Source organism: Cygnus olor, chromosome 2 (genome assembly GCF_009769625.2).
Source record: "Cygnus olor isolate bCygOlo1 chromosome 2, bCygOlo1.pri.v2, whole genome shotgun sequence".
NCBI lineage: Eukaryota > Metazoa > Chordata > Aves > Anseriformes > Anatidae > Cygnus > Cygnus olor.
In genome coordinates this window covers 52,640,937-52,666,337 of record NC_049170.1, presented here as the reverse complement: position 1 = coordinate 52,666,337, position 25,401 = coordinate 52,640,937, and the positions used below count along the sequence as shown (strand labels likewise).

Sequence of the window (25,401 nt, the reverse complement as noted above, 5' to 3'; positions counted from 1 at the left end):
TACGTGCCACAATGTCTACATTTTTTTAATTGCCTGACCTAACATGCTAAACCCATACCATGTAACCAGGTTTCCCCAAAAATGTACTAGTGAGATGTCAGCTGCGTGACCCAAAATCAAGGCCTACATGCTATGTAGCAGCCTCCTCCAAAAAAAAGTCAAGGGAATGGTAAGAAAGGGGTAGATTTCAAGTATATTCTCCTACTTAACAGCTTAAATGGGTAAGCCAGAAGCGCAGACAGACAGACATTCCTGTCTGCTCAAAATCCACAACTAACAATCACTCATGAAAGTAGGAGACTACAATTCTTTAAGCCAATTGTGTGGTTTGTCTCCTTTTAAAACAGCTGCTGGAAGAGCAGTAATCAGCATATGTATTTCAAATAAAATTAAAGTTTAGCCTGAAGTCAGGTGTTTAGCCTCTCAGGACAACGCAGCCTGCAGAAACACAGATCTGAGATTTCAGGCCAAATGTGATGCAGATTAGGAAGTTTAAGAAAAGTTTATGGACAAGTTGATGCAGAGTGGGGTCCTTGTAATGGACCTGTCTAAGCGCTACTGTAGTTATTTACACCATCTTTTGAATCTTTCCCAAGCTGAAGGGTTTTTTTCCTTCTTTTCAAAAATCCACTTCATTACAGACTTCAATAGGCTCTCACTGTTGTCTAGGCTTGTAAAAAGAATTCTTTGTTCCCATCTCTGAGATTTTCTCAATGTGCTTCCCTTCACCAAAATGTCTTGCTGTTATTTGTTTCTACGAGCTTTTCAAGGCAAGCAGGTGTGTTCTTATCCAGGAACTGACTCTTGGCCCATTCAAGTCAAGAAACAAACGGCAATAAGAAGCTATTTTCCTTACTCTCAAAACACCTTTCATACAGCCTGGAGGGCAAAGGTCATCTCTCTTCCAGATCAAGTAAAAATCATTCTATACTAAAACCAAATTCCCCTTCCTCCTTATAATCTATTTCATTGACTCATTTTTGTTTTTTAACTTTCAGGTAAGAGGTTCACACACTCACCAAACTCCCAACTACTCCCTTCAGAATTAAATTGTCAAAAAAAAAAAAAAAAAGGCCCAGTAAGTAGCATATAGTGATCAGCATAAACTCAGTTTTGTAACTGTTCCTTACTTGGAACCACGCAGCCACAAATTGCTCAGAAACACACATTATCAGTATCGACAGTAATCATCCCACTGCCCGCTATTTGGTTAGGTTAAAAAAAAAACGAACAACAACCATACTTCAATGTAGATTACAAACGCTTCATTTTCAATATTAAAAGTCAGAAGAGAATGTCACTGAGAGGAGAAAGATCCAGACAAAAGCTGAAGCCAAAAAAAAAAAAAGACCCAAAAAAAAAATATTAACCAACCCTTAATGAAAGGTGAATGGGGTTCTACATCGAACAGTATCCAAGCTGGGATATCAAGCTGTTACAGAACTTCTATCTCTTGCACTACCTGAAACCTTGCAGCAGGAGGGCAGGAGGTGCTCCAGGCACGCAGCACCAGTTCCCCTGCGGCCTGTGCAGGGAGAGGCCCCTGGTGGAGCAGGCTGTCCCCCTGCAGCCCATGGGTCCCACATGGAGCAGATCTCCACGCTGCAGCCCATGGGTGGAGGAGCCCCCGGTGGAGCAGGTGGATGTGGCCTGGAGGAGGCTGCGGCCCATGGAGAGCCCCCGCAGGAGCAGGCCCCGGGCCGGAGCTGCAGCCAGTGGAGAGGAGCCCACGCAGGAGCAGGGGGTCTGGGGGGAGCTGCCGCCCACCCGTGGGGGACCCGTGCTGGAGCAGTTTGCTCCTGGGGGATGGACCCCGTGGTACGGAGCTGTGTGGGAGCAGTTCTTGAAGAGCTGCTGCCTGTGGGCAGCCCCCGCAGGCTCAGTTTGGGAAGGACGGCATCCCGTGGGAGGGACCCCACGGAAGAGGGTGGATGAGGGGAAGGTGTTCTTAGTTTGCTTTCTTCGTTTCTCACTTCTCCAGTTTGTTAGTAATAGGCAATAATTTTTTTTAATCTCCCTAGACTGAGTCTGTTTTGCCCATGATGATAATTATTGAGTGATTTCCCTGTCCTTATCTCAACCCTTGAGCTCTTTCCATCGCATTTTCTTTCCCTTTTCCTTTGAGGAGGGGAACTGAGAGTGGTTGTGGTGGAGTTCAGCTGCCCATCAGGATAAAACCACCACAGCTGCTAACAACCACAACTGTGACCATTAAAAAGAAGGAAAAAAAAGACAGTTTAATCTTTGTCCATGTAGAATTATTGGAATACAAGGTAGGTCCTAAATACATGACATTAGGTCTTCACAGCAACAACCCCCATATCTTTAAATACTGGAAATAGAAGTTTCAAACTTGAATAAGATCCCTCATACCTTCCTGAAGATGAGTTCCCGAAGAAAGTTAATACAACAAAATAAGCCTGAGCTCCAGACAAAAAGATGCACATATCTCAGAAGGAATTTAGGGTAAGAGAAAAAGATGACTGATCCCATCTCAGGGTCAGTCCTGTTCTCCCAGAGCCTGAGAAATATTACCAATTGCCCACAGTATTAAATTTACCCAAATAAGAATCTTTCTCATGTGCAAACAATAATAGTAAGTGCTGTTAATACTGTAGATCAATAAGCAATGTGAAAAACAAAAACAGCCCATATTTATGTGTGATAGCTTTAAGGATCCTGTAAGAAACGTGCATTTTCAGGAAAGTACAAGTTTTGTTGTTGTTGACAGGAAAAAAAAATAAAAGAAAAAAAGAAAAGAGGTATCTACACGTCAACACAGAATTCAGACATACGTTGTCTGTGGTGCACACCACTCTGGGTGGGGGCTTTGGTATCTCACGTGTCAATCAACCAAATCTTTCATGTAGAATAATATACATAACAATATCTGTTCAACATAATGCAAAACAAATATGCCTTGGTTTTGCACATGAAGTGATGATTCGTACTTGAGAATTTCTTGTTAAACCTTTCACTGTCACATCTTCCACTGTATTTGTGTGGTGCAGATTAAAGGTGTTTTCAAGCCATTAAATTTGACTCACATACCTTTTTATCTCAAGAATTTCACTTAAGCTTGAAGCTCATATACTATGCACATTTACAAGCACTCCAGACTTAGCTATTTCAAGCTTTGGACATGTTTCTTGTTAATTGTGCAACTAATCACTGCTCTTGCCAATGACAGTAAACTCACTCATCCAGATAGAACTAAGCCAGGCAGGAAGTATCCCATGCATCTGCTCAGCTTCCGGATCATCACCCCTTCTGTAGTCCAGTGCCAAACCAAGAAATTAGAGTTTGTCTGAAAAATCTGGGTTGCCAACTGTCTGGCAGTCCTGAACTTGTTAGCTCTGTAGCAGTCTCTGGTACAGTATCTGGACCTAGCATGTATATTTGAGGTGCCTAGAACAATGGGGCTTTGTTCCATGAGCACAGCCAGAGGAATTATTAAAAACCCTGACCAAAATCAATTGTATTTCTTCAATACAGTAATTTAGGCCAAAGTGTAAAAGAGACTTAAGAGACTTAAATACTACAGACATATAAAAGCTAAAATCCTACCATTGGCACTTGGTTTGTTGGCTCTAGAACAAGAAGCACTACTGTAGTACTGCATAGTATCCATTCATGTAAGAACAAGTGAACAAGCCAACAACCCAGTAACAGGGCTGAAACAGATTTTTTTTGCTTTTATTTTTGATATTCTGCCAAATTCATTATGTTCTAGAACGTGAGGGCTGGAAGTCACGAGATAGCTTCAAGATCATACAAAAATACAGTGAAAGCATTGTTTTTTGTATGCAAGTCTCAAAGCTCACATTCTTATCATATTTCTGAAATAAACAAGGAGAATTGTTTTCTTTTTTGGACAGGAACATTATCTGAATGGCCGAAACCACCTAACTTTGTGGACAGTGAGAAAATACAAGAGAAGTAGCAGCATTCTAGGTTCCTGTTCAACAAGGAGTTCATGTGCATATACACAATAAAGCTTCAGTTCTCAGTCAAGACGAATTCAATGACAACTTCTGAAAGAGGTTAGAGAAATCCAGTTTTGATTCAAATTAAAAATAGGTTCACCTGGAATCCCATTGAATTCACCTGGAGATGGCTTAAACCATGACAGAAACAAGTTTAACTGGTTAGAGGTGTTCCTCTGGTCTCACTTCTCTAGGAGCGGGTTAGCACTGCAATGCACCCAAGAGATGCAGCTCCCACCTGCACATTTGAGGCACATCAAGCCAAGATCTGGGTGTGCATCATTACCTCCTTCCTTTAAAAGGAAATCTAGGCGTGCAGACACAAAAAGAGCTGTTGCATGCTCCAAGAATCTTCCAGTCTGAACTATGAGCACTGCACAGTGCAAACACAGGCACTGAGACGAACCAAAACAGAACTGTTTTCTTCAGGAAACGTGTGTTGCTCAGGCAAGCAAGGAATACAACATAATCTGTGCTCAAGTGCATCTCCTGAAGTTCAGGATTTGACACCAAGGGCTACAGCAGTCAGAGATTTATTCTAAAACACAGGTATATGACAATTAATTTATTAGACCACTGATCTCAAGCTTTGAGCTAATTAACCCCATCAACCTTCAAAACTTCTTTCAGATCACAAAATTTCATAGTGAGTATCTTAACCAAGTACTATTTTTTTCTTCTTTCTTTGAACCACAACCGTGAAATCCTAGTGTTCAAGGCTGTGTCTGTGAGAATAAATTATATTACAAAATATTAATGTTAATACACTAATCCGGCTATGAGAAAATTAACCACTGGGATGATAATCTGGTCTGGAATATCCAGCTTTTGGGAGGAAGGTATCACAAAGGTGATCACTCAAAAACATCAGGGATCTGAACAATCAGAATATGAATGTCTGGAAAGGCCTGAAATAATCGCACCGTCTGAGGAGAGCATACATGCACAGGAATGGAGAGCATGGAAAACACATACTTTCATCACTAGCTTTAGCCAGAATTAATTTCTGATACAGAGCTGCAATTTCATCTTGAGTGACAGAATGAATTCTCACAAGAGGCTCTTGCAGGGGATGAAAAAAAGAACACTAGAGCTTATGTGTAAAGAAAAGCACCCCTCCCATGCAGTGTACTGGGCACCTTAAAGCTTGCATTCTTTATTAACCAGCGAGCTTGCATGCACATGACTAAACCCCTGTAAAAATGGAAGGTGTGCTTTTGCAAAGAAGTCACTCGAGCATCGCAGCACATAACATTAAAAAAAAAAAAAGCCAGAGGACAAAAGATCAAGCTCTCATATGTTCTCAAATTATTTACACTGTTGAAAGTACAGAGAATAGCTTACCTGCATATTTTGTGGTGTTTGATTCATCCATGGACCAGAAGCAGTGATCAAAGGCAAACACCTGTAGAAGCACATAAAAGACAAATGAAAAATTCAGGCTACAAGACATCTCTCAAAGCAGTATAAATCCAGAACTGCTTAATTGCAGACAGGCTCTATTGTTTCTGTAGATCCTGAATCAGAATTGTAGAAGACTTCACCAGCAGGAATACTTTTTGGAAATTTTAAGAGTTGCAGTTGTACTTTTTCTACCTGTATTATCCACACTGCTTAAAAAAAAAAGTGTGCGTTATAATAGCATGAAATAGTTTTAAAAAGTATATGTGAGTCAGTTTTAAAAGTTTTCCTACTGTTCATGAATCCAACCTACTACATGGAAAAGAAGGAAGAGAGACAGGTTTACTAGAGTCCCTATGTGAAAGTACGTAACAATTATCCCCACTTAAATTTTCATTACTAAAATCCTCTTCAGACTCTACAACACATACTGAGTAAATGCCAGCTCTGTGTGAGGCTATTACACATGGCCAGGCTATTATTTCTCTACTACTACTACTAATAATAATAATAATTTAATTCCAGCACTGAGCTCCAGAGTAAAGTCAAACTCCATAACTGCTGCTCCCAGTTGTTGTGCACTAAGATGGGGACAAGAAGACAGAAAGACAAGGCTGTTGCCACATGCTTTCAACAACTAATTGTTCACATTCAGGCTGTGTACAAAAGATAGCACCACCTGATCTGAATGCAGAGGACACCAAGTGGGGAGATAACGAACAAAATAAAATGCAAACCTGAGGTATTAGGCTCAAGGACAGCTGTTGGTTTCAGCTGGGAAAAACACAGCATTTGAAGAACCAGATATGAAGGGAAAGAAAAAGAATCTTACTTGAGAAAACTGGTAGCAGCACAGCAGCAAGCCTGTGGACCTGTAAACAACACGCTGACTCTACGAGCCTGTAGTAAAGAACTCCACAATTGTAACAGCATGTGAGGAAAGCATGCCTACAGCAGAAAGGTAAAACGTGTTCTGCTCCTGTGCTTGTCGACGCAGAATGGCTGTTACTCCGTTATGTCACTAGCTGTAGCAGCTGAACAGCCTGAAAGCTAACTGTGAAACGTGGTGGTGGGTTGATGCCAGCCAGCAGCTGAGCCCCACACAGCCACTTGCTCACTCCCCTCCCTTCTGCAGGACAGAGGAGAAAATGGGAAGTGAACATGTGTGAAAACTCATGTGTCGAGGTAGCCTGTTGAATAAGTGAAGGAAAGAAAAAACACAGCAAGCAATGCAAAGGCAATCTCTCACCACCTCCCACAAGCGGATTGATGTCCAGGCGGTCTTCCAGCAACAGCTACTCTGGCAGACCATTCCCTGCTCCATTTTTATTGCTGAGCATGAATGCCATACAGTACGGGATATCCCTTTGGTCACCCAGGATCAGCTGTCCTGGCTGTGTCCCCTCCCAGCTTCTTGTCCACCCCAGCGTCCTTGCTGTGGGCAGAGGAAGAAATGGGGAAAGCCTGGGAGCTGTGCAAGCACCGCTTGGCAATAGCCAAAACACTGGTGTGCTATCAACACTGAGTCACCCATCTAAACCACAGCACCATATGGGCTGCTGTGAAGACAGTTAACTCCATCCCAGCCAGACCCAGAACACACATGTTCTCCCATTTGCTGTTTTAAAAGCAAGGGAAGTATGGAAGTATCCAGCTTATCCTCGTCTAGAAATTAACTCCCTCTTCCAGGAACTTCAGGAGACAAGGCGATCTTTGTCGCCAGCAGACTGACATATTAAGCTCTGTTGTCACAGCATCAACAAGCACAAGGAAAGCAGTGCACTCAGTCTGTGCACTACATCTCTTAAAATAGGTAAGTTTGTATGAACAAATCATGACAATTTGGTCCATCTTTTGGATGCTTAGTTGGGTACCATAAAAAGAAAGAAAAAAAGAGCAGTAACATTATTTAGAAATAGAGAATGTGCTTCCTCTCCAGGACTGTACCACTAACTTTAGCTCTAGCCTACATCAAAGAGCAAGACTACAAAAAAATATGTTAAAAGTTGCTGTCCTGGTGTTTAAAAACAAACAAAATACTTCACATTTCTTCAAGTACAACTTCTGTAATTAACATTATGAGAAGTAAGTCTAAATACAGAAGGAGTTAAAATTGAACTGAACATGCTCAAATCACCGAATGTGAAGTTTTATTCTGGATAAACCTGTCAAACGTCTAGAGAATCTTACTGAGGAAAAAGATATTTTCTGGTAAACAAATCTTTATGCAGAGAGAAGAAAAAAACCAAGAAAATTCCCCCAATTTGTGACAAAGAGCTTTTCATAACAGTAGGTCTTCATGGCTGGAAGATGTCTCCTTTCCTCTAGGCTTGAAGACACAGCCAGCGACCACTAAGCTAAGGCTGACCAAAGTTTCTGCCAACCATAACAAAACAGCACCAAAAGGAACTCAACATGCAGAACTCGGTGAGATGACTATTTAGCAGACATCAACACAAGATGCACAAAAGTTTTACCATGACTTGGACTTCTAATGCTCAAAGAAGGACGATATCAGAGCCTTAAGGACTAAATAAATAGTATCAGGTGACCTGCCCAATCTACAAGAACAGTACTGCAGCTCAGCAGAGAAAGCTACAAAACTAGAAACAGAAAATCTAATTCTGTTAGACAAGCTATCGGTATGCCTGCTTTAATAAAAGACTTGCTAGCATGTCAGTCAAAGGTTACAGCTAGGTAGAAACAGAATGAGATTCAATATTGTGTTCAGTGCGCTTGTGGACCTGGACCAATGTCCTGTAAAAACACACGCTGTAATTTTATCCAAGTCGCTTTTCCTGCACATCTGAGAAAATTACAGTATAGACATTTAGCATTGGCATTTGGCAGTTTTATATTGCCCAAGCACACCGTAAGCTGCAGTCTATTTGCCACATTTTACCATGGTAAACCGACTATGGATGAGCTAACGATAGAAAATCTGTTTGTGTGTGCGTGTTCTTTTGGGTTCCCAAGTGGGGCGGGAAGGAACCACTTCTTTATTAAAACTTTGCTTGGGCCCAGATTTCCCATGCCTAGTCTACCAACAGCTGATCTCCTTAGTGAGACAAACAATGCAGGTCAATATAGAGTAAGAGCCATGGGATCTATTAGCAGAAATGCAAAATATCCTGAAACAAACCCTGAAGTATGGAAGATGGATGGATCGTTTCCTTTTGGCTTTCAGGAATGCAGAACCTTTTGGATTCCCTGCTGTTGCAGAATTACTGTACAATCTAACCTACGGATATACTGTAACCAAACTCTTCCTGAAATGTCTGTTGCTGCAAGTATTTCAGGATAAAATATCAGGATGAAATATCAGGATACAATTTCAGGTAAGCACAGCAACTTTGCTCCCTCTCTTTCTCCTAATTATATGCAAAATATACCAAAAGCAAGGTCTAAGAGAAGACTTGACAGTGAGACAATGCTTAGTCCACAAGAGTGAAATGAGTTCTGGAATTTCCTTCTAGAGAGGAAAAACAAAAAAACCCACCTCATAACAATAATCTAACAGGGAGGACTGAGTCATTTACTGCAGTATAAATAGACAGAGACAACTTCATGAGTCAGGACGTTCCCTGCTGTTAGTGAAAGATGTAGTTTTGCTACTGAACTGTGAACAAAATGCATCATTTACTTTCCCTTATCTTCAGACTTCACATAAATAGGGTGCATTTCAAATGACTTCTGTGCATTTGTTCATCTTGCTTCATATCTAAGCATGAAGAACTCCCCAGTCATCAACAGGAATGTTCTAACCTGTTTTGTAACTTTTACAGCCCAAGAAACAGTGTCTCTCTTCTCCCGTTCCTCTTCTTCTGTGGAAATTTTCCTCCTGGGACTGGGTAACAATACCTAATCTCTCTATGATCAAACTGCAAGCAGATAAATTGCAAATGAAAACCTAATTGTAAGGATCCAAATCTGACATGCCTATTCTTCCCCCTTGAAACAAACTATTATCTGCAGTGGATCTCACAACCCAGTTCAGAGAGGTTACCCAGCTACAAATGCTTGTGTGTAATGACATAAAGGGTCAATACAGAACTACTGTAGGCCAATTTATTGTCCTACATATTTTCCCCTCAGTTAAGGCAGTGAATCATGATTATTCAATGACTCTTAATAACATAAACACTGATCTTGTAAAGAGACTTAAACTAAAATATGTCCTTACAGCCACTTCTCATAGAAAAGCAATTATCTGGATTCCTTTAAAAGGGTACAAAAAAATGGTCAAACTGATCCTAAGAAGTTCCAAAATGGTTATGAAAGAGGAAGGCAAAAAATCTGTCTCAAAATAAAACAAATGTAAATATAGGATTTTAGTATGTTTTCACATTGCACATAAAAAGCCCAGGCAAAGACTTAGTCTATTTATAAAATCCTTTCTGGAAAATTGTTAATTCCTTCTAAGAGAATAAAGTAACAAGGTTACTTAAAAAAAAAAAAAAGTCAGGCAAAAAAGTGGAAGCTGCTGGGGCATGCAATACCTGTATAACGTGTATAGCAACTGCAGTAAAACTCTCTTCTCCATTAAAACAGGTGGGCAAAAATTGAAAAATTACTTGGATCAGTAATGACAGAACAGAAACTTGGGACATTCCAAGCAATGATAATTCAAGGAAGCACCCAACCAGAACTATTTACAGGACAACTCAGACCTCTGGAAAAATAGATTCCAAATGCAAGGATTAGGAGAGTAAGAAATAAGGCTTGTAAGAGCAACTTCCTAACCAGTATGGCTCTTCAGCACATACGTAACTAAAGCATTTCATGGGAAATGCCTGTAGGGCAGAGTCCTAACTGAGTAGTGAGACCTATTTAATCATCTTTTTTTTTTTTTTTTTTAAATTAAATAAAGATGCTAGCTTCTATTTTCCTGTCCTCCAATGCAGGAAGCTGCAGGACATGCAGTCCTAAGAAGAGCACACAAACTCACCTGGGGTCAGTATACAGAACCTATGCTAGGACAAAGAATAAAAAATCCCATTAGTCTCATCTAAGAAGATGCTCCCTTCCTCCTCCCATCTTCGCTGATTATTCTTCCTTCAAAACAAATATAGCGGGTAGTATTTTTTCTTTTGATATAAGAAAAAAAATGATTACTCTGCATACTCCTTAATTTTTTACTTCTTAAGACCCATTTCTCTGAAGAAGGTAAGAAAACCCCTGTCAATATGAACACCAAAGATATCAGAAGTTCTGCTGATGCTAAAGCCTCATACTCGATGGCTGATACTCAAACTGGGCATTCCTGGGCATTGAAAATGCCTTTTTAATTTTGGGGAGAACACTCAAAAGCAAAAGTCAAAATCCTTATCAACTTATTTCAAAACGATTATCGTAACATATTTGAACAACGAGAAATCTGTGACACACAAACAGAACTTTTTAAACTACAGGCATCCCCTGTGAATTAAACATTTTTGGAAAATATATTCCATTTGGGTGTTTTAACATCATAAGCCAAGTGTTTAACACAAAAGGCCAAGTGTTTTTTATTTGAAACTCAACATTTAAAATTGCTACCTGTATCTCCTGTAAGATTTCATGAACCTTCAGTTATTCTTCTAAGCATTTCAAGAATATCTCTGTGACTCTATGGGCTAGTATTTCTAATTTACTATTACTCTGATGTCAATTCCATAGCCACTGTACCAGGAAGCTTAAAGTATTTTAAATAGGTAAGCAAAATGGGAAAACCATGAAAGACAGCATACACCTACCTACCAGTTAATGCACTGGTTGGTGTTCAACCACAAGCAGACAGAAGTTCGCACAACTATTTACCAGGTCTAACAGCTAGACCCAAAATTATTCTGCGTTTTCAAGTTACGCAGGGAATTAAGAAACAGGCCTTAAAATCATCCTGTTTTTGCAAGATCGTGTACCTCATACTTTATTTTAGCATCTAAAAGAAACAGCTAGATAAAAGGAACCCGCCAAGAACCTGCCGTGCCAGGGCAATAGCCTCTACACTAGAAACTGTGAGTGGAGCTAAGAGATCAACAGTTGTGTTGTTTTCTTTTCCAGCTCCATTATTACAGTGTTTGACATTGCACAGTATTTTCAATCTAAGCAGTGCTACAGTTGGGAAAAAGCTTGAAAGTTTTATTTTATGGCTATGGAAACAGTCAAGTAACAGACAGAGCTACGAGTGATAAAGTACAGATCTTTCACAATTGAGAGTTCAGAGTAAAACTAAGTATATGAATTGGAGTATGTACTCACTGCATATTCATTACAAGAATTTTAATTCACAAACATAACAATGGGGAGTTGTGAAAAAGAGTTGGCCAGGAAGTGCTAGATCCTTGTACTACTGTATTCAGAGCCATTGCAAGTGTGCACATTACCCTAGTTAAGAGTTACGTAGGTCATTTCTAGGTTAGCAAGAACAATGCTCTGAACGTTAATGACTATTAAAAAAATAAGCAAAAGACCTTTCTCATGTTTTTTGGAAGCTAAGTAAGGAAAAGATACAGGGCTTTGACTCAGATTTCTTCAGCAAAGACCTACAGCAGTTTCAGATAGCTGTTTGTTACTGTTTTGCTAACTGGGTGACAGGAGGTTCCACTGCAAAACAAACAATGAGGCTGGTCAATACATTACTATGTCAGTGAAAAATCTGGAAAGTTGTCTCAAATTCATCTGTACCTGTCACTTAAAATGAGATAGATTTTGAAGCAGAAGAGCCATTGGGTCTGACTACTACACAGCACATAAACTCTCATAGAATCAGAAAAGACAGCCAAGGGGTATTCACATTTTAAATAGCCAAAACAATATTCTGCAAAGGTCATTTGTATTAAAGCCCCTAATCAATGCATTCAAGAATTAATATTTTTAAGGGCTTACGCATGTAAGTATACCTATGTGAACTACTTACAGGTAGGGAGTATCATATCCAGTATTAGTGCTTGCCTGATTAAGCCATACAGAATCATAGAATCATAGAAAAATTAAGGTTGGAAAAGACCTCCAAGATCATCTGGTCCAACCATCACCCTACTGCCAATGTCACCCACTACACCATGTCACTAAGCACCATGTCCAACCTTTCCTTGAACACCCCCAGGGACGGTGACTCCACCACTTCCCTGGGCAACCCGTTCCGATGCCTGACTGCTCTTTCTGAGAAGAAGTGTCTCCAAATTGTTTTAATTGTTGAAGAGTAGTGCTCTTTGTTCAATTCTTTGTTTTAATTGTTGAAGAGTAGGGCCATGATGTTTCCATTTTTCCACTCACCAGGGACATCGCCCAACTGCCAGGACTTTTCAACTATGATGGAGAGAGGTTTGGCAACTACATCAGGCGGTTCCCTCAGGACCCTGGGATGCATGTCATTGGGTCCCATAGACTTGTACATGTTTAGATTCACCAGGCGGGGTCGAACCTGCTCTTCATTTAGAGTGGGTGGGACTTTGCTCCCCCAGCCTCCATTTACGGGTTCAGGGAAATGAAAGACTTGGGAAGCCCGTCTGTCAGTGAAGATGGAGGCAAAGAAGTTGGTGAGTACCTCAGCCTTCTCCATGTCCATCATTACCAATTATTCAGATATAGAAACTCACTCCTAATATAAGAAATTAGCCAGCTATAATCTCTTACACTACTATTTTCACCCCTCAATCTATTTTCACAAATGGTAAAGGCGCATGGTGGCCCTCGGGGACTCCTCCTGTCACCCCAGCACAGCAGACCGAAGGGAGCTGGGTCCTCTCTTGTGCTCCTCCTCAAGCCTCTGTGCAGAAGGGATGCCACCTCTCGCACAAGGGCTAGGGGATGGGAAAGAAGCACTCAAGCAACCCCTGAGAATTGGCAACAGAGTTCTTTATTGCCGGGACATCTTGCAGGTGACCCTGCGGGATGTCCGTGGTGTTTGTTGGCTCCAAGCTAATGCTTGGGATGGAGCCTGCACGACGAGTATGGAGCTCGTCGGCCACTCCTGCGACGCTGTTGGTGCACTCTGATGGCAGGGAGCAAAGCCATGTCAGGGTAGTCCCAGGTCTGCTCTGGCCGAGGTGGATCCACTTCCATTGCTTCCTCCACATCTTCTGGTGGATTCAGCTCCATGGGCTCCACGGTGTTTGGCAGAAGGACAAGCCAGTCCTTGCCCAGGACTGCCCACACGGGATGCCTTCCGTCTGGAATGTTTTCAGGCCAGGGTGCCGATCCAGGGTGTCATCCACTTTCATGCCTAGGTCCCATGCCACTGTCCAGCTCATTTCCATGCATGGGTTCGACACTGCCATCTGGTTTACGGCCATGGCTGGGTCCCACACTGTGTTCTGGACGATAGGCTGGCCTCTGCTCCCCACGGCTGTCTGGCTGACACTCCTGCCTTCGCCCCACGCCACTGTTGCGCCATTGGGAAGGCCCAGGCCCCCTGTCACTGTATGGCTGAGGGGCCGGCCTGTTCCCCGCGTCGCTGCGGTGCCAGTGGTACCGCGTATAATAAGTGCCTGTGGGCTGCGCACCAGAGGTCCCTCGAGCACTGGTGTCAGTTGTGCTCCAGGCGCAATCCCTCTGCCCAGGACACGTCTCCTTCTTGTTAGGTGCATTCCTTCTCGGTGCTTCCTTGGACTGCATTGCTGTCCTCTCGCACTGAGGAGGCCTGCCGCTCGGCTTGCTGCCTCGGCTCTTCTTCCTGCCACACAAGCTGGCTGTCAGAGGGCCTAGAAGCTCAGTGAATGGTGGGCCAGCTGCAGGGGGCCTGTTTTATAGGGCCCGGGGCAAAGGTGAGGCAGTGGTGGCCACTGTGACCTCAGCAAGCCTCTGTGATGGAGTGGCCCACACATGGCCAAAGGCGGCCGTGTTGGGGGCAGCCTGGAAGATGCCCTCACGTGGACAAGGAGGAGGGTTGGGGGGCCTGAGGGCCCCTTTTCTGGGGCTGGCTCCCCTGGGCCATTTGGCCTGCCAGATAGAAAGGCTGCCCCTCGGCCACAGGGACTGCCCTCCACTGCCCTGGGTTTATTTACTAGAACAAGGAGTTAGATGCAAACACAGAGCTTGATTATGATACAAACATAATTTGGGAAGAAAAGGCAATGAAAGATGTGGGACAGACTAAAGCAAACTTCAGAACAGTTCTTCAAAACTCAAGCAAGGGCAATATGGAAAGTCACCTTTCTTTGTACCTGTACTTCAGAGTATATTTTTTTTTTATTTATTATGACTTAATTACTTTAGAAAGGAGTCTAATTTCACATTCATTATTAGTCCTTTTAAAGCCTAATCCTCAGTATAGACTAGAGAGAGTCTGGGGCTTTTAGCATTTAGCCGTGCATTACCCAGACTGAACATATTCCGTAACACACACTGCCTATATATCTATACAACATTGAAAATGCATAGATAACATTTAAGTCATTCCCATCTGACCAATAGATGGCCAATCAATCGTCTTTTGTTTTTAATAGAAAAAAGAGTTATGCTGCACAGGTGAAGATATCGCTCACATGAACCTCAAAACCTGTCAGCCTGACAGGGAGGGTGACCTACAGGACTGACTAGCTGGTTGCTAAAAAGAAAAGAAAGGGAGAAGTGAGGAAGGGAAATTTTCATTCACCAGACAGGTGTTGCTACATCTCTACTACAAGTGTTCAAGTAGCTAAGCGTATGTTAGGGAAGAGCAAACAAAGTCTAAACTGGTAAGCTTGATGTAGATGGAAGCCACTAAAGGAACTGATAAGGAAAGAAGTTGGTCACTGTTCGCTGAGCATCCGCTGTATGAAAAAAACACAGGACCTACCACATAAAAAAGTATAAACAGAAAATCCTAAGGCAGCACTGGGCACAGCTCATAGGTCTCAGCTTAGAACAACTGCTTTAATTGTCACAACATTAGACTGAAAGCCCAAGATCAGTAATATGCTGAAACACGATGGTTGTAGAAACAGACAAAAACCCTAGTATCCTTATGTAACTTTTCCTACCACAGTTTCATAGCTATTGAGTTGGACTGGAATCACAATTCACCCATGACTGATGATAAATTAGCTTATTAAAGATTTTTATTTTTTAAAGTTCAACACTTACGAAATTTCATTAAAAAATCCTAATTTGAACATTGACTATGAAGGGTACCCAAAAAGCCGTATAAGTCAAGAAACATCCTACTCTCATATCATGTCTTTACACACTCATAAAATGATTTCTACTGATGGTAAGAAGCACCTGCTGTCTCAAACTGATAAACATTTCACACATCATCATAAATATCAGCATTATAGCTCAAGGATATTAATGACAATCTAACTATACCTAGTAATTAAGTGGCATATATACACCAGTATGCAGCTGGTATGTTTTTGTGGAAGAAACTCAAGGCCATCATTAAGCTTTTACATAATGTAAAAGAACAACTTTACCCGCCTACAATGGAATACAGATGGGGAACTACAGAAAAGGAAGGCTCTTGAAAAAAAATATTTTGTGAAATTACAGCAAAAAATGGGGGGTTGCTTTTTTTTTTTTTTTTAAGACAACGGTCAAGCTCTTTTGCACTAGAATAACTTCATCCAGAATAGAATAACTTTATCTAATGCTCTAAAAAAACAACAGAGGAACTAAAAACCAGGTCCATTATTTTAAGAGATTCAATCACTCACAGGAAAAAAAATCAGTCCACACAGCATTTTAAACTGAAATATCAGTGTTATTTATTATAATAACTTCCACCATTGCTTACACCTGCTGTGACCTTAAATTACGTTTGGTTTATACGATTATTTCAATTCATGTTAAAACAGATTTTGTTTCCTTGCATACTGGGAATAATACACATCACTTACTGGATGATGTTGTCTTCTGACACTTTAGAAAAATACTCAAAAGCTGTACACACTTTATATTTATATACATATACACACATACATACACATAGAAATAGCTGTCTGAACCATGAGACATATTAGTTGTCTAGATAGATAGATAGATAGATAGATATTCACCCCAATTTTGCTTCCCAGAAGGCCTACAAAATATTCTGCTATACCTGCAGAAGACATATCAGACTTGCGCATAAACTATTTCTTGAAGATCTACAAACCAAAGAGAATAAAGTAAAATAAACTCATTCACAGTAACTACAGCTCTTTGCTATGAAAATTAACATGCAACAGAAACAGAAAGGACAAAATCATCATTCAACTGCTGTGGCAAAATACCAATGTGCTGTTTTGCATCTGTTGACAAGATATAGCTGACATGCTCCTTTTCCCTTGTCATTGCCACCAGCCCTGTACTGATACTGTATTTCTCATCTCAGTAAGGCTCCTTCTCTAACCCAGTAAATATATAACACTCATTCTCCCTCCCTTCCCCTGCATTACACACAGAGAATCATTTCTAGACAAATTCTGGTGCTCTCTGGCCACTTTGCACAAATTATTAATTCTTGAAGATCGTCAATTGCAATCAAGAACAGTTTGTTTCTTCCTAGATGTATTTTACCACCTTTTAAAGCAATATTCACTTTAAAACAGAATTTTGTGCAACAAAATGTTTTCCCCACAATATTTACTTATTCTTTCACAGGTATTTAAGAATGCATTGAAATCATGGCTTATTCTGGTCACAGCTTTAAGAACTCATGTGCCTTAATCTGCATGTCAATTGGATTAAAATGTAATCTTCTGGAATTATGAAGTTAACTGAGAAGTATGAGGAATAGAGAGCTTGTGTTGTTTGTTGTTTGTTTGCTTGTTTTCTAATATGTTTTCCTGTATCAAAGCTGTATATTGATCACATACTACAGGAACATGCCAGACACTTTGGCAGCGTTCAACATTTTTAAAGCAGGCCCAAACACAAAGAGAGACAAAACGCTTACCTTAGGTGGTTTTCTAGATGATGGGAAAAAAATCAGCAACGATGAAGAGAAGCACAAATACACCATTCACATAAAGGGAAGGCAGCAAAGAAAAAGAAAAGAAAAACAAAGTCAGTGTACTTCATTACTATTATCTCAACTTTTCTGTAATCCATAATGTATTTAGGAATACTCAGGTCAGAAGAAATCAGAAGATATTTATATGATACATCATAAGTTTTTAACAAAAATATCAGTAGTTACTTTGTCAATAATACAACCACACATTAAAAAGAAAGGCAGGAAAATGCAACATTCCTTATAGATATAATATTTTACAGCACCGAGTTCTGGAAGGAAAGCAAGCATCCATTTTCTTTGCCACGGAAGTCAAAGCACACCCCATCTTTTGTTGCAAACTAAAACCAAGTCTGTAAACTGATAAATAAAGGTGCCAGGCTGTGAATCCCCACTGACTTTAGTAGGGCTACAGATATAAGACCAAGGTAAGAGTCAAACAATTGTTTCTTGCTGAGTTTATAGAAATGTGTAGAAAAATACACTTATATTTTCCTGGGCTACAGAAAGCCTACAGAGAGCACAGGAAACCAAAGCAAAAACACAATTACCCTTCATGCACAACTCTAACTGGTGCTGTCAGAAATAAAGCAGAGGCAAAAAATACCAAACTGAAGACACCAGTGCAGAGTACTTCAACTTGTCCTTCCATGCTTTATGCTTATGCTGGCAGCCATGGGGTCACACAGTAAATTAGATCTGTTTGTTTGGGGTTTTTTTGGTTGAGACGGGTCACTGATGTGTCTCACTGTGCAGCCTTGTGCTTGCTACTGACAATGCCGGAGAAGAGGCGAAAATACAGCAGAGAATTAGATTGATGTAGGCCACTCATGAAAACTACAACCTTATGCATAGTTTTAAGTTATGTATTGAAATAAGCCTGAAGTGGTGCACACTAGAAATTTCACATCAAGAAGAAAAAGTGCACAAATGTGAATGAAGAGAAAAAAACACAGCCAAATAGGTCTACAGACAAAACAGATCAACCACAGAATGCAGTGAGGTTTACAAAATAACGACAGTGATGCAGGGTCTCCATCTACCCAACAAGGACAGGCACTCTACACTAAATTTAATGATACCAAGAGGCTGATATCTCAGTGCAGAAACACGCAGGACCAAGCCCAGCTTTCACCCACCAGGCTACACACACAAACTCCACCAAGTCGGAGTGGAAAATAACTCTTTGAGCTCTTTTCCTCTCAACCCACAATACAGAGGCTCGGCAAAAAGAAGGGCAAGACCACAAGAGAAGGGTAAGAGAAGCAAGTCCACAAAGACATGTTACACAATCCTTCCTGCCTACTCTCGGCTCGTACCTCAGATGACACGTCTGCCTAACCCAGGAGCTACGTAGCTGGCATAGGGTACTGGTGTAATGCAAATACGCGTTGCCTCCGAGCCAACCCACCTGTGGCAGCCCTACCCTCTCATTAACAGCAGCGAGCTCACGGCTGGATGGCTCAGAACTAGTGCCAGAACTGCTGTTATCTAGTTGAAAAATACTAGTTAGCTCTACCTTCAATATTTTTCCATTTAAACAGTTTTCAGATGTGATGGAAGTCCAACTTTGCCAGCTTACTTAGGCAAAGACTCAGCACCAGCTCTAAACTTTCTGTTCCTACATGAAAGAGATGTTCCTATTGAGGGAAGTTACCCACAGTTCCTCGGAAAGATTTTCCTTTATTTTAAATGCACTCATGTCTTGAGAAATAATTCAAGAACGTATGAACTTTCCTGGGGAATTCCCAATGGACAGCTGTGGTAGTTCAGTAGGGTCCTAACTAAACAGATTAGTTGAAGAAAGCAAACGCCAGCAGAAAGTTTACCAACTGTGTTTCTGAGCACGTTACTATAAGCCTCAGGTGGAAAAGGGGTACAGAACATCATTAAAGTAAACAAATTCTTTCACACAGTTCTTAACGCTTTTCCTTAAGCAAGCCTTTTAGGAAATTTCCTCTCATTTTCCTCTGCTGTCTGTGTCAAGAAAAGCACAGCAGCGACTTTTTAAAGCACTGGCGGCCAGCAGAGCTTCCCAGTTGGAAGCAAGACGTCCATCGCTGGCTTCCTGCATTTCAAGGCCCGAGGAGCTGCAGCTGCCCGCTGGATGCCACATCCCGCCGCTCCAAGCTCTCCGGCTCTGCAGGCCACCTAGCAGCTCCCCAGGACACCTGCCAGCCTCACCAGCAGCAACACAAGCAAGGGCCTCTGGAACAAATGGGTTATCTTGCTTTACAGGATATCCTTTTTTTTAAGCTATTTGGAAATTCCAGCTAACCGAGTCACTGTAACCCTTGTCTTGGCAATGATTCAGATGGAGATACTGAAATCCTTTCTTCAGTCAAAGGACTCAGACTAGGAAAAAAAAAAAAAGCACTGTTTACAGTTTTACTGAAATCACATCTGTAGCAGCTTAAAGATGTCTTATAAAACCTGCATTAGCCTCAATCAATTTTCCACGAGTTGTTTTTGTTTTATGTTTTTCAGATGTGCTTCATGGCTTCTTCTGTGTCCCAGAGGCCAGAACCTTTCAGCTTCATAAACAATTGAATTTGTCTCATTTTTTATCAGACACTGACCATGCAGATCTGGTGATCCAGTATTAGAGCGTGAGGGGGACAGGACAGAAGAACCCAGAGCGACAGCAATTAACATTTTGACTTCCCAGACATACTGCATGTTTCATCATCAAGGTCTGATCACCCGTGGTGCCAATGACAACATGCAGGTGTACCTTTCGAGTGGCAACAAAACCTCCTCAAAGCTGAGCAGCCAGGAAATATCACAGCTGTCTAACCTTGTAATGCACAGAAACAGATTTTTGTTTAAAATGACAAAAAGCAATACGGACAATCAGACGGAAGACTGACTTCTCTGACATGCCTAGAACTCGAAACCAAAGTCATCGCCATCTAGAGCCTGAAAAATTCTCACAGATCAGAGGAAGCGTGAATTTCAATGACCTCAAAGCCCACTGTGCTAGTGAACTTCCTTCTTTGTCCTTAAGCCATCGTGGCTATAAGCAAAGTATCACCAGATGGATTTTCTAACTATGCTGAGAAGTAGGTGTACTGAGGTCTGCTCCTAGAAATCTGCTCAGGCTTTGTCTTTTGCAGTAGTACTAGGCCTCTCCTCTTCTGCTTGACAAACACACGCCAAGACCTCAAACGTGTAGCTATCTCAAATTTTTATCCAGATGGAGAAAAACAATTTCTAGAAAGCTTTGTGATCATACAACCATAGAACAGCTTTGGTTGGAAGGGACCTTAAAGACCACCCAGTTCCAATCCCCTGCCATGGGCAGGGACACCTCCCACCAGACCAGGCTGCCCAAAGCCCCATCCAGCCTGGCCTTGAGCACCTCCAGGGAGGGGGCATCCACAGCTTCTCTGGGCAGCCTGTGCCAGTGCCTCACCACCTCTGAGTGAAGAATTTCCTCCTAACCTCTCACCTAAATCCCCCCTCTTTTACTTTAAAACCATTCCCCCCATCCTGTCATTATCTGCCCAAGCAAAGAGTCGCTCTCCATCTTTGTTTATAAGCCCCCTTTTAAGTATTAAGAAGCTGCAATGAGGTGTCCCCAGAGCCTTCTCTTCTGCAGGCAGAACATCCCCAGCTCTCTCAGCCTTTCTTCACAGGAGAGGTGCTCCAGCCCTCTGAGCACCTTCAGGACCCTCCTCTGGACCCCCTCTGACAGCCCCACATCCTTCTTGTGCTGGGGGCCCCAGACCTGGACACAGCACTCCAGGTGGGGCCTCACAAGGGCAGAGCAGAGGGGGACAATCATAATAATGCAAACTATTGGTTTTCCTACCGTATCTTGCTAAAAGTAAACACACAATGCTCCTCATATTTGCTAAGACAGGTAATGCACAAAAAGCACCAGTTCTGTTAATGTTATGCACTAGTACAAGAATAAGAAGTCTTCTTGACTGCATCCCCCTTTCTCTCTGGCATCTGCCCCTGCCTCTGTCAGCACACAAAGAAATGCATGCACTTTCCCTGTAGTTTAACAGCAATAAAGGTTTCTTCTTTTCTTTTTCCTTTTTTTTTTTTTTTACCTACACTGTTTTCATACCCTAAGTTGTTACAAGCTGACATTACATATACTGACTAAAAAACTAGTCCTGTGTAATAGGGAGCAATAGAAAACATTCCTGCTCTAAGAGCATCCAGAAGTACCTGGTAATGTCATCTATCTTAGCAACAACCATGTTCAGATCCACACCTATGAGAATGATTTTTGTCCCTCAGCGAGTGTTGGCAGCATTCCCAAACAAATGTCCTTTCTAACGGAGGAAAAAAACATTTTATACATCAAAAACTTTAAAGAATTGGTGAATTCCCTCCCCAGTCCATACAACGTGATTTCACCATCACCCCTTAAGAATGGCATCTTCAGTAGGGGTGAGGTACCTTTGAAAATGATCCCATAGGTGTAAAACCAGGTGTTCCACATGGAAGGAGACAGGGGAACGAGGCATCTTTGCAAAACAGGTCTTAGATTCTTTGGAATGACACCCACACAGCCCAGTTCATCTCCAATCCGACCGTGCTAAGAAGCCAAGTAGGTCGCAACTGTGCTATAATTACTTCATATTTTGGAAAGTATTCTGTGGATTCTTTTCCTTTCTCACTATTAATGAAGATGAAACAGTAATAACCAACTACGTTAAGTAACCACACGTAGTATCTATAGCAGATGATGAACCAACCACTTGGCTTTGCAGCTTGCTCTTCTAAGCTGACTCCACCAAAAATCATCGTCCAAGACACTGACTCTGAAATACCTTTTTGTCTCGTCACATGTGCAAGCACAGCAAATTCACAGTACTCACTGTTTTCCCAAATATATAATTAAGTGTTTACATGTAGTGGCTATATAGTCATCAAGGTACTCTTCAGGATAACTGGTCAGAAGAATTATTACAAGCAACTACCAATATACTAGAAAAGGGGATAAAAACCTTCAGCTTTTTACATAATGAGTTGAAAAAACAGTCTTCCTTCTTTCTTCTGTGAGCATAAAGACTGGCAAGTTCAAAAGATCATCTTGATGGATAAAGAAAATGTTTCTAGATTTATTTTTGAGCTCTCCCTAGCCGCATTTGATAGCCGCAGTTTCCACAACTTCCCTTCTCCATACTCCCCACATGCAGTTTATTCTTTTGAGAATTCTGCAGTACCAGGAAATGAATGGGTTCTTTTTATGAGCCTACTGTCTGACTGTTCCCAGTTACATCAAGTCAGAACAGGTTATCAGACTTGTTATGCTTTTATGTGCATGCAAGGATGTAGCTTTATACTCCTACCCTCCTCAATTTCAGCATTATCTTTTCTCTCACCACCTCTCCAGCCTCTCTGGACCCTAAAGACAAGCTGATCAAAGCAAATATAATAGTATTTTCTGAGATTTTTGGTGGTGGTTTGTGTTTCTTTTTTCTTCTTCTTAAATCAGACTGCCAATAATGCACGCCAAGAGTATTCCGTCACCTGTGTGCGTCTGCATGATTCAGAGGCAGAGTGCTGGGGAATGAACCAGTAGTAGGATCATCATAACTAATGCCCCTTGCTTTATTTGATCAAAGTAACTGCATTGTTTGCCCAGATAGAAAAGTCTGTCAGCGTGGCTGCAGCAGAGACAGCAGACAATCAGCACTCATACCTACAAACAACACAAATTATGTAGAAAGCGAAGAGATGAGGTTTCCCTTATCCTTCACAGGAAGATCACGCAGCTCTAGGACCCTTCACTGTTGCATGGTTTATCGCTGCAGGCTGTTAATTGCAGGCCTGGTACCAAGGATCTTAAAAAGCATGCCCATATATTATAAATGGACACCACTTCTTAATAAAAGCTTGTATCTACAAAAGGATTGCAGGCTGCCACAGTAACACCTTTGATGATCATGTATTGCAAACAACAGGCAGTACATCATTTTCTGTAAAAAAAGCAGAAAAAGGAGACTTACTTGCACATTTCCTCCTTCCATTCTCTAAAAGCAGGAGAGGATCAAAGGAAACGGGGCAATGCCCTGAAAGGGAACAGGGTCCCGCCTTTGCACTTGGCTGGGGCACCTCTTGTAGAGCTGGTTAATGGTAAAGCCAGCATCACAATTCAATATGAGGATTCCCAGAACAGTTACTGTACATACTGTATGAACATATACGTATACAAATAACTAGTTTTATATTCTTGCATAAGGTGAGGAGCACATGCCATGCATGTATCTGTTTATTCCTCCTACCCAGAAAAGGTCTGCTCTATAGACAAAATAATGCTTTGAAGAACAGCAAAATAAAAACACTTTAACAAGTAAAGCAATTTGACTAAGCGCCTGCATAATAAGATGTTAGCTGATCATAATCAGAAACACCACAAAAAAACCAGATGCATACTCTAAAAATATGTTGCTCTCTGACACTTTATGGAAACACTGTATGAAGGAGCTGTGCTACTCACTGCAGAACTGCCACATGCAAAGAGAAAAGTTGGACACTGAAAGGAGAATGACAAATACTGCAGAGCAAGTTAAAGAAAAGAGGCACTACAGTAGCAAAGTGACTACCAATACTTAAAAAAAAAAAAAAAAACTATAGAAAATGACTTGGTATTTCAGCATAACAGGGTTCCACTCCAAGATCTTAATTCACTACAGCAGTGACAAACTAGAAAACAAAAAAAAAAAGGCAGCACAGGTTATGAAACTGACAAAAGGTCATTAAAATAAGTGAAAGGCAATGGAAAACAAAGTGACAACTGCGTTGTAACACGTCTCCTCCCTAACTTACCTTTCACTACAAGTTCTGACTATTTTTACCGCCCAAGGCATTATTATTCCAATGCCAGCAATTTGTTGACGTGAAGTTCAAGTACTAATCTTTACATAAAAGACTCAATGTTAAAGTGAAAACAGCTTCTATTGACAGCTTGAAAAAGGGCTGATACCTGTCCTACATGCAACAGCACGTCACTTTGCATATAGTAATTGGCTTCAGAGAACAGTCACTACCCAAATATATGCAGAAAGATTGATCGACCACTTTGGTAGATGGTTCACTAAAGAAAATTCTCGGACCACTCTCCTGCTCTCCAACATAAACCAAACTTTTTGAATTAAAATAATAAAAATATTATCCCATTTCAGTTAATTTTCTTAGTTTTACTGAAAAAGAAAAAAATGACTCAATAAAATTGTCACTCTACTCTGAAATGAAAGAGCTCAAACTCAAACCTGACTGCTGAGCCCCCTATCCAGAATTTATCATGTTAAATAATCATTTTCCACAAGTCTTAAATTCTAATCAAAGCTTAAACAAAGACTATGTATTCTCATAAAAACCTCCTACCTACTAGAAGTACAATATAACCAATCACTAGTGTGTTCTTAGTAACATCGAAGTAGCCTCGTAACAAAATGCAAAGCAAGATGCAATGATTCCTATTAATGATAGTTGCTCCAACAACTGATTCTCTAAAACTGTTTCTTTTTCTCCCCTTTTCAATAAAACTGAATGCAAAAGAACCTAAATCAGGCGATTTTTATTAACTAATCAGACTTGGTGGGATGAGTAAAAGAAGGAGAGGAAAAAAAATCAGATCTCAGAACCCAAGAGCTATCAGCTTTTAGACCAGTCTGTAATGACTGATTCTTAGCCTGAATGTAATGAAACTTTTGTCTGGGCAAACATACTGTTTCTGTAAAGTATGTGGAAATACATTCTAGTGGCATTAATAAATTTACTGTGGCATTTATTAGGCACCTATTATTCTTATTTTGTTGCCTCTATTTCTAGCGCTCACGAGGAGAAAAACACCCCGTGCAATAACTGGCATTTCGACTCTGTGCACAAACTCTACTGAGACCATCAAAACCCAACCAACCAGTCACTTGGGTTAGCTGCTCCCAGCAATTAATGGCCTCTTAACTCTCCACCATCAATGAAAAACATTCCCTTTCAACGCTACCGCTCCACAGAAACTCCTTCTGAAGCGCTGCCTGTACGAACCACCAACACACCAGGCTGTACTGAAGATAGAGCCCTTCTGCAGGCAGAGCTCAAGCTGTTTGGAAAAATGCACTGCTATTAATCACTATGCACAGAGTTTATTAC

The 25,401-nt window shown here is 41.1% G+C and overlaps 1 protein-coding gene across 6 annotated transcripts in view; it reads right to left on the bottom strand.

The window, feature by feature from the left end:
• KIF13A (kinesin family member 13A) overlaps window positions 1-25,401 on the bottom strand; it is a 126,809-nt gene that overhangs the window by 62,421 nt on the left and 38,987 nt on the right. For 5 of the 6 annotated variants that reach the window (XM_040546375.1, XM_040546380.1, XM_040546377.1 and 2 more), the window contains exons 3-4: window positions 17,230-17,242; window positions 5,331-5,391 (exon numbers count right to left, since the gene is read on the bottom strand). In XM_040546375.1, the coding sequence (XP_040402309.1) occupies window positions 5,331-5,391; window positions 17,230-17,242 (74 nt within the window). The remainder of the gene's footprint in view (window positions 1-5,330; window positions 5,392-17,229; window positions 17,243-25,401) is intronic. The other variant, XM_040546379.1, reaches the window with a different exon arrangement.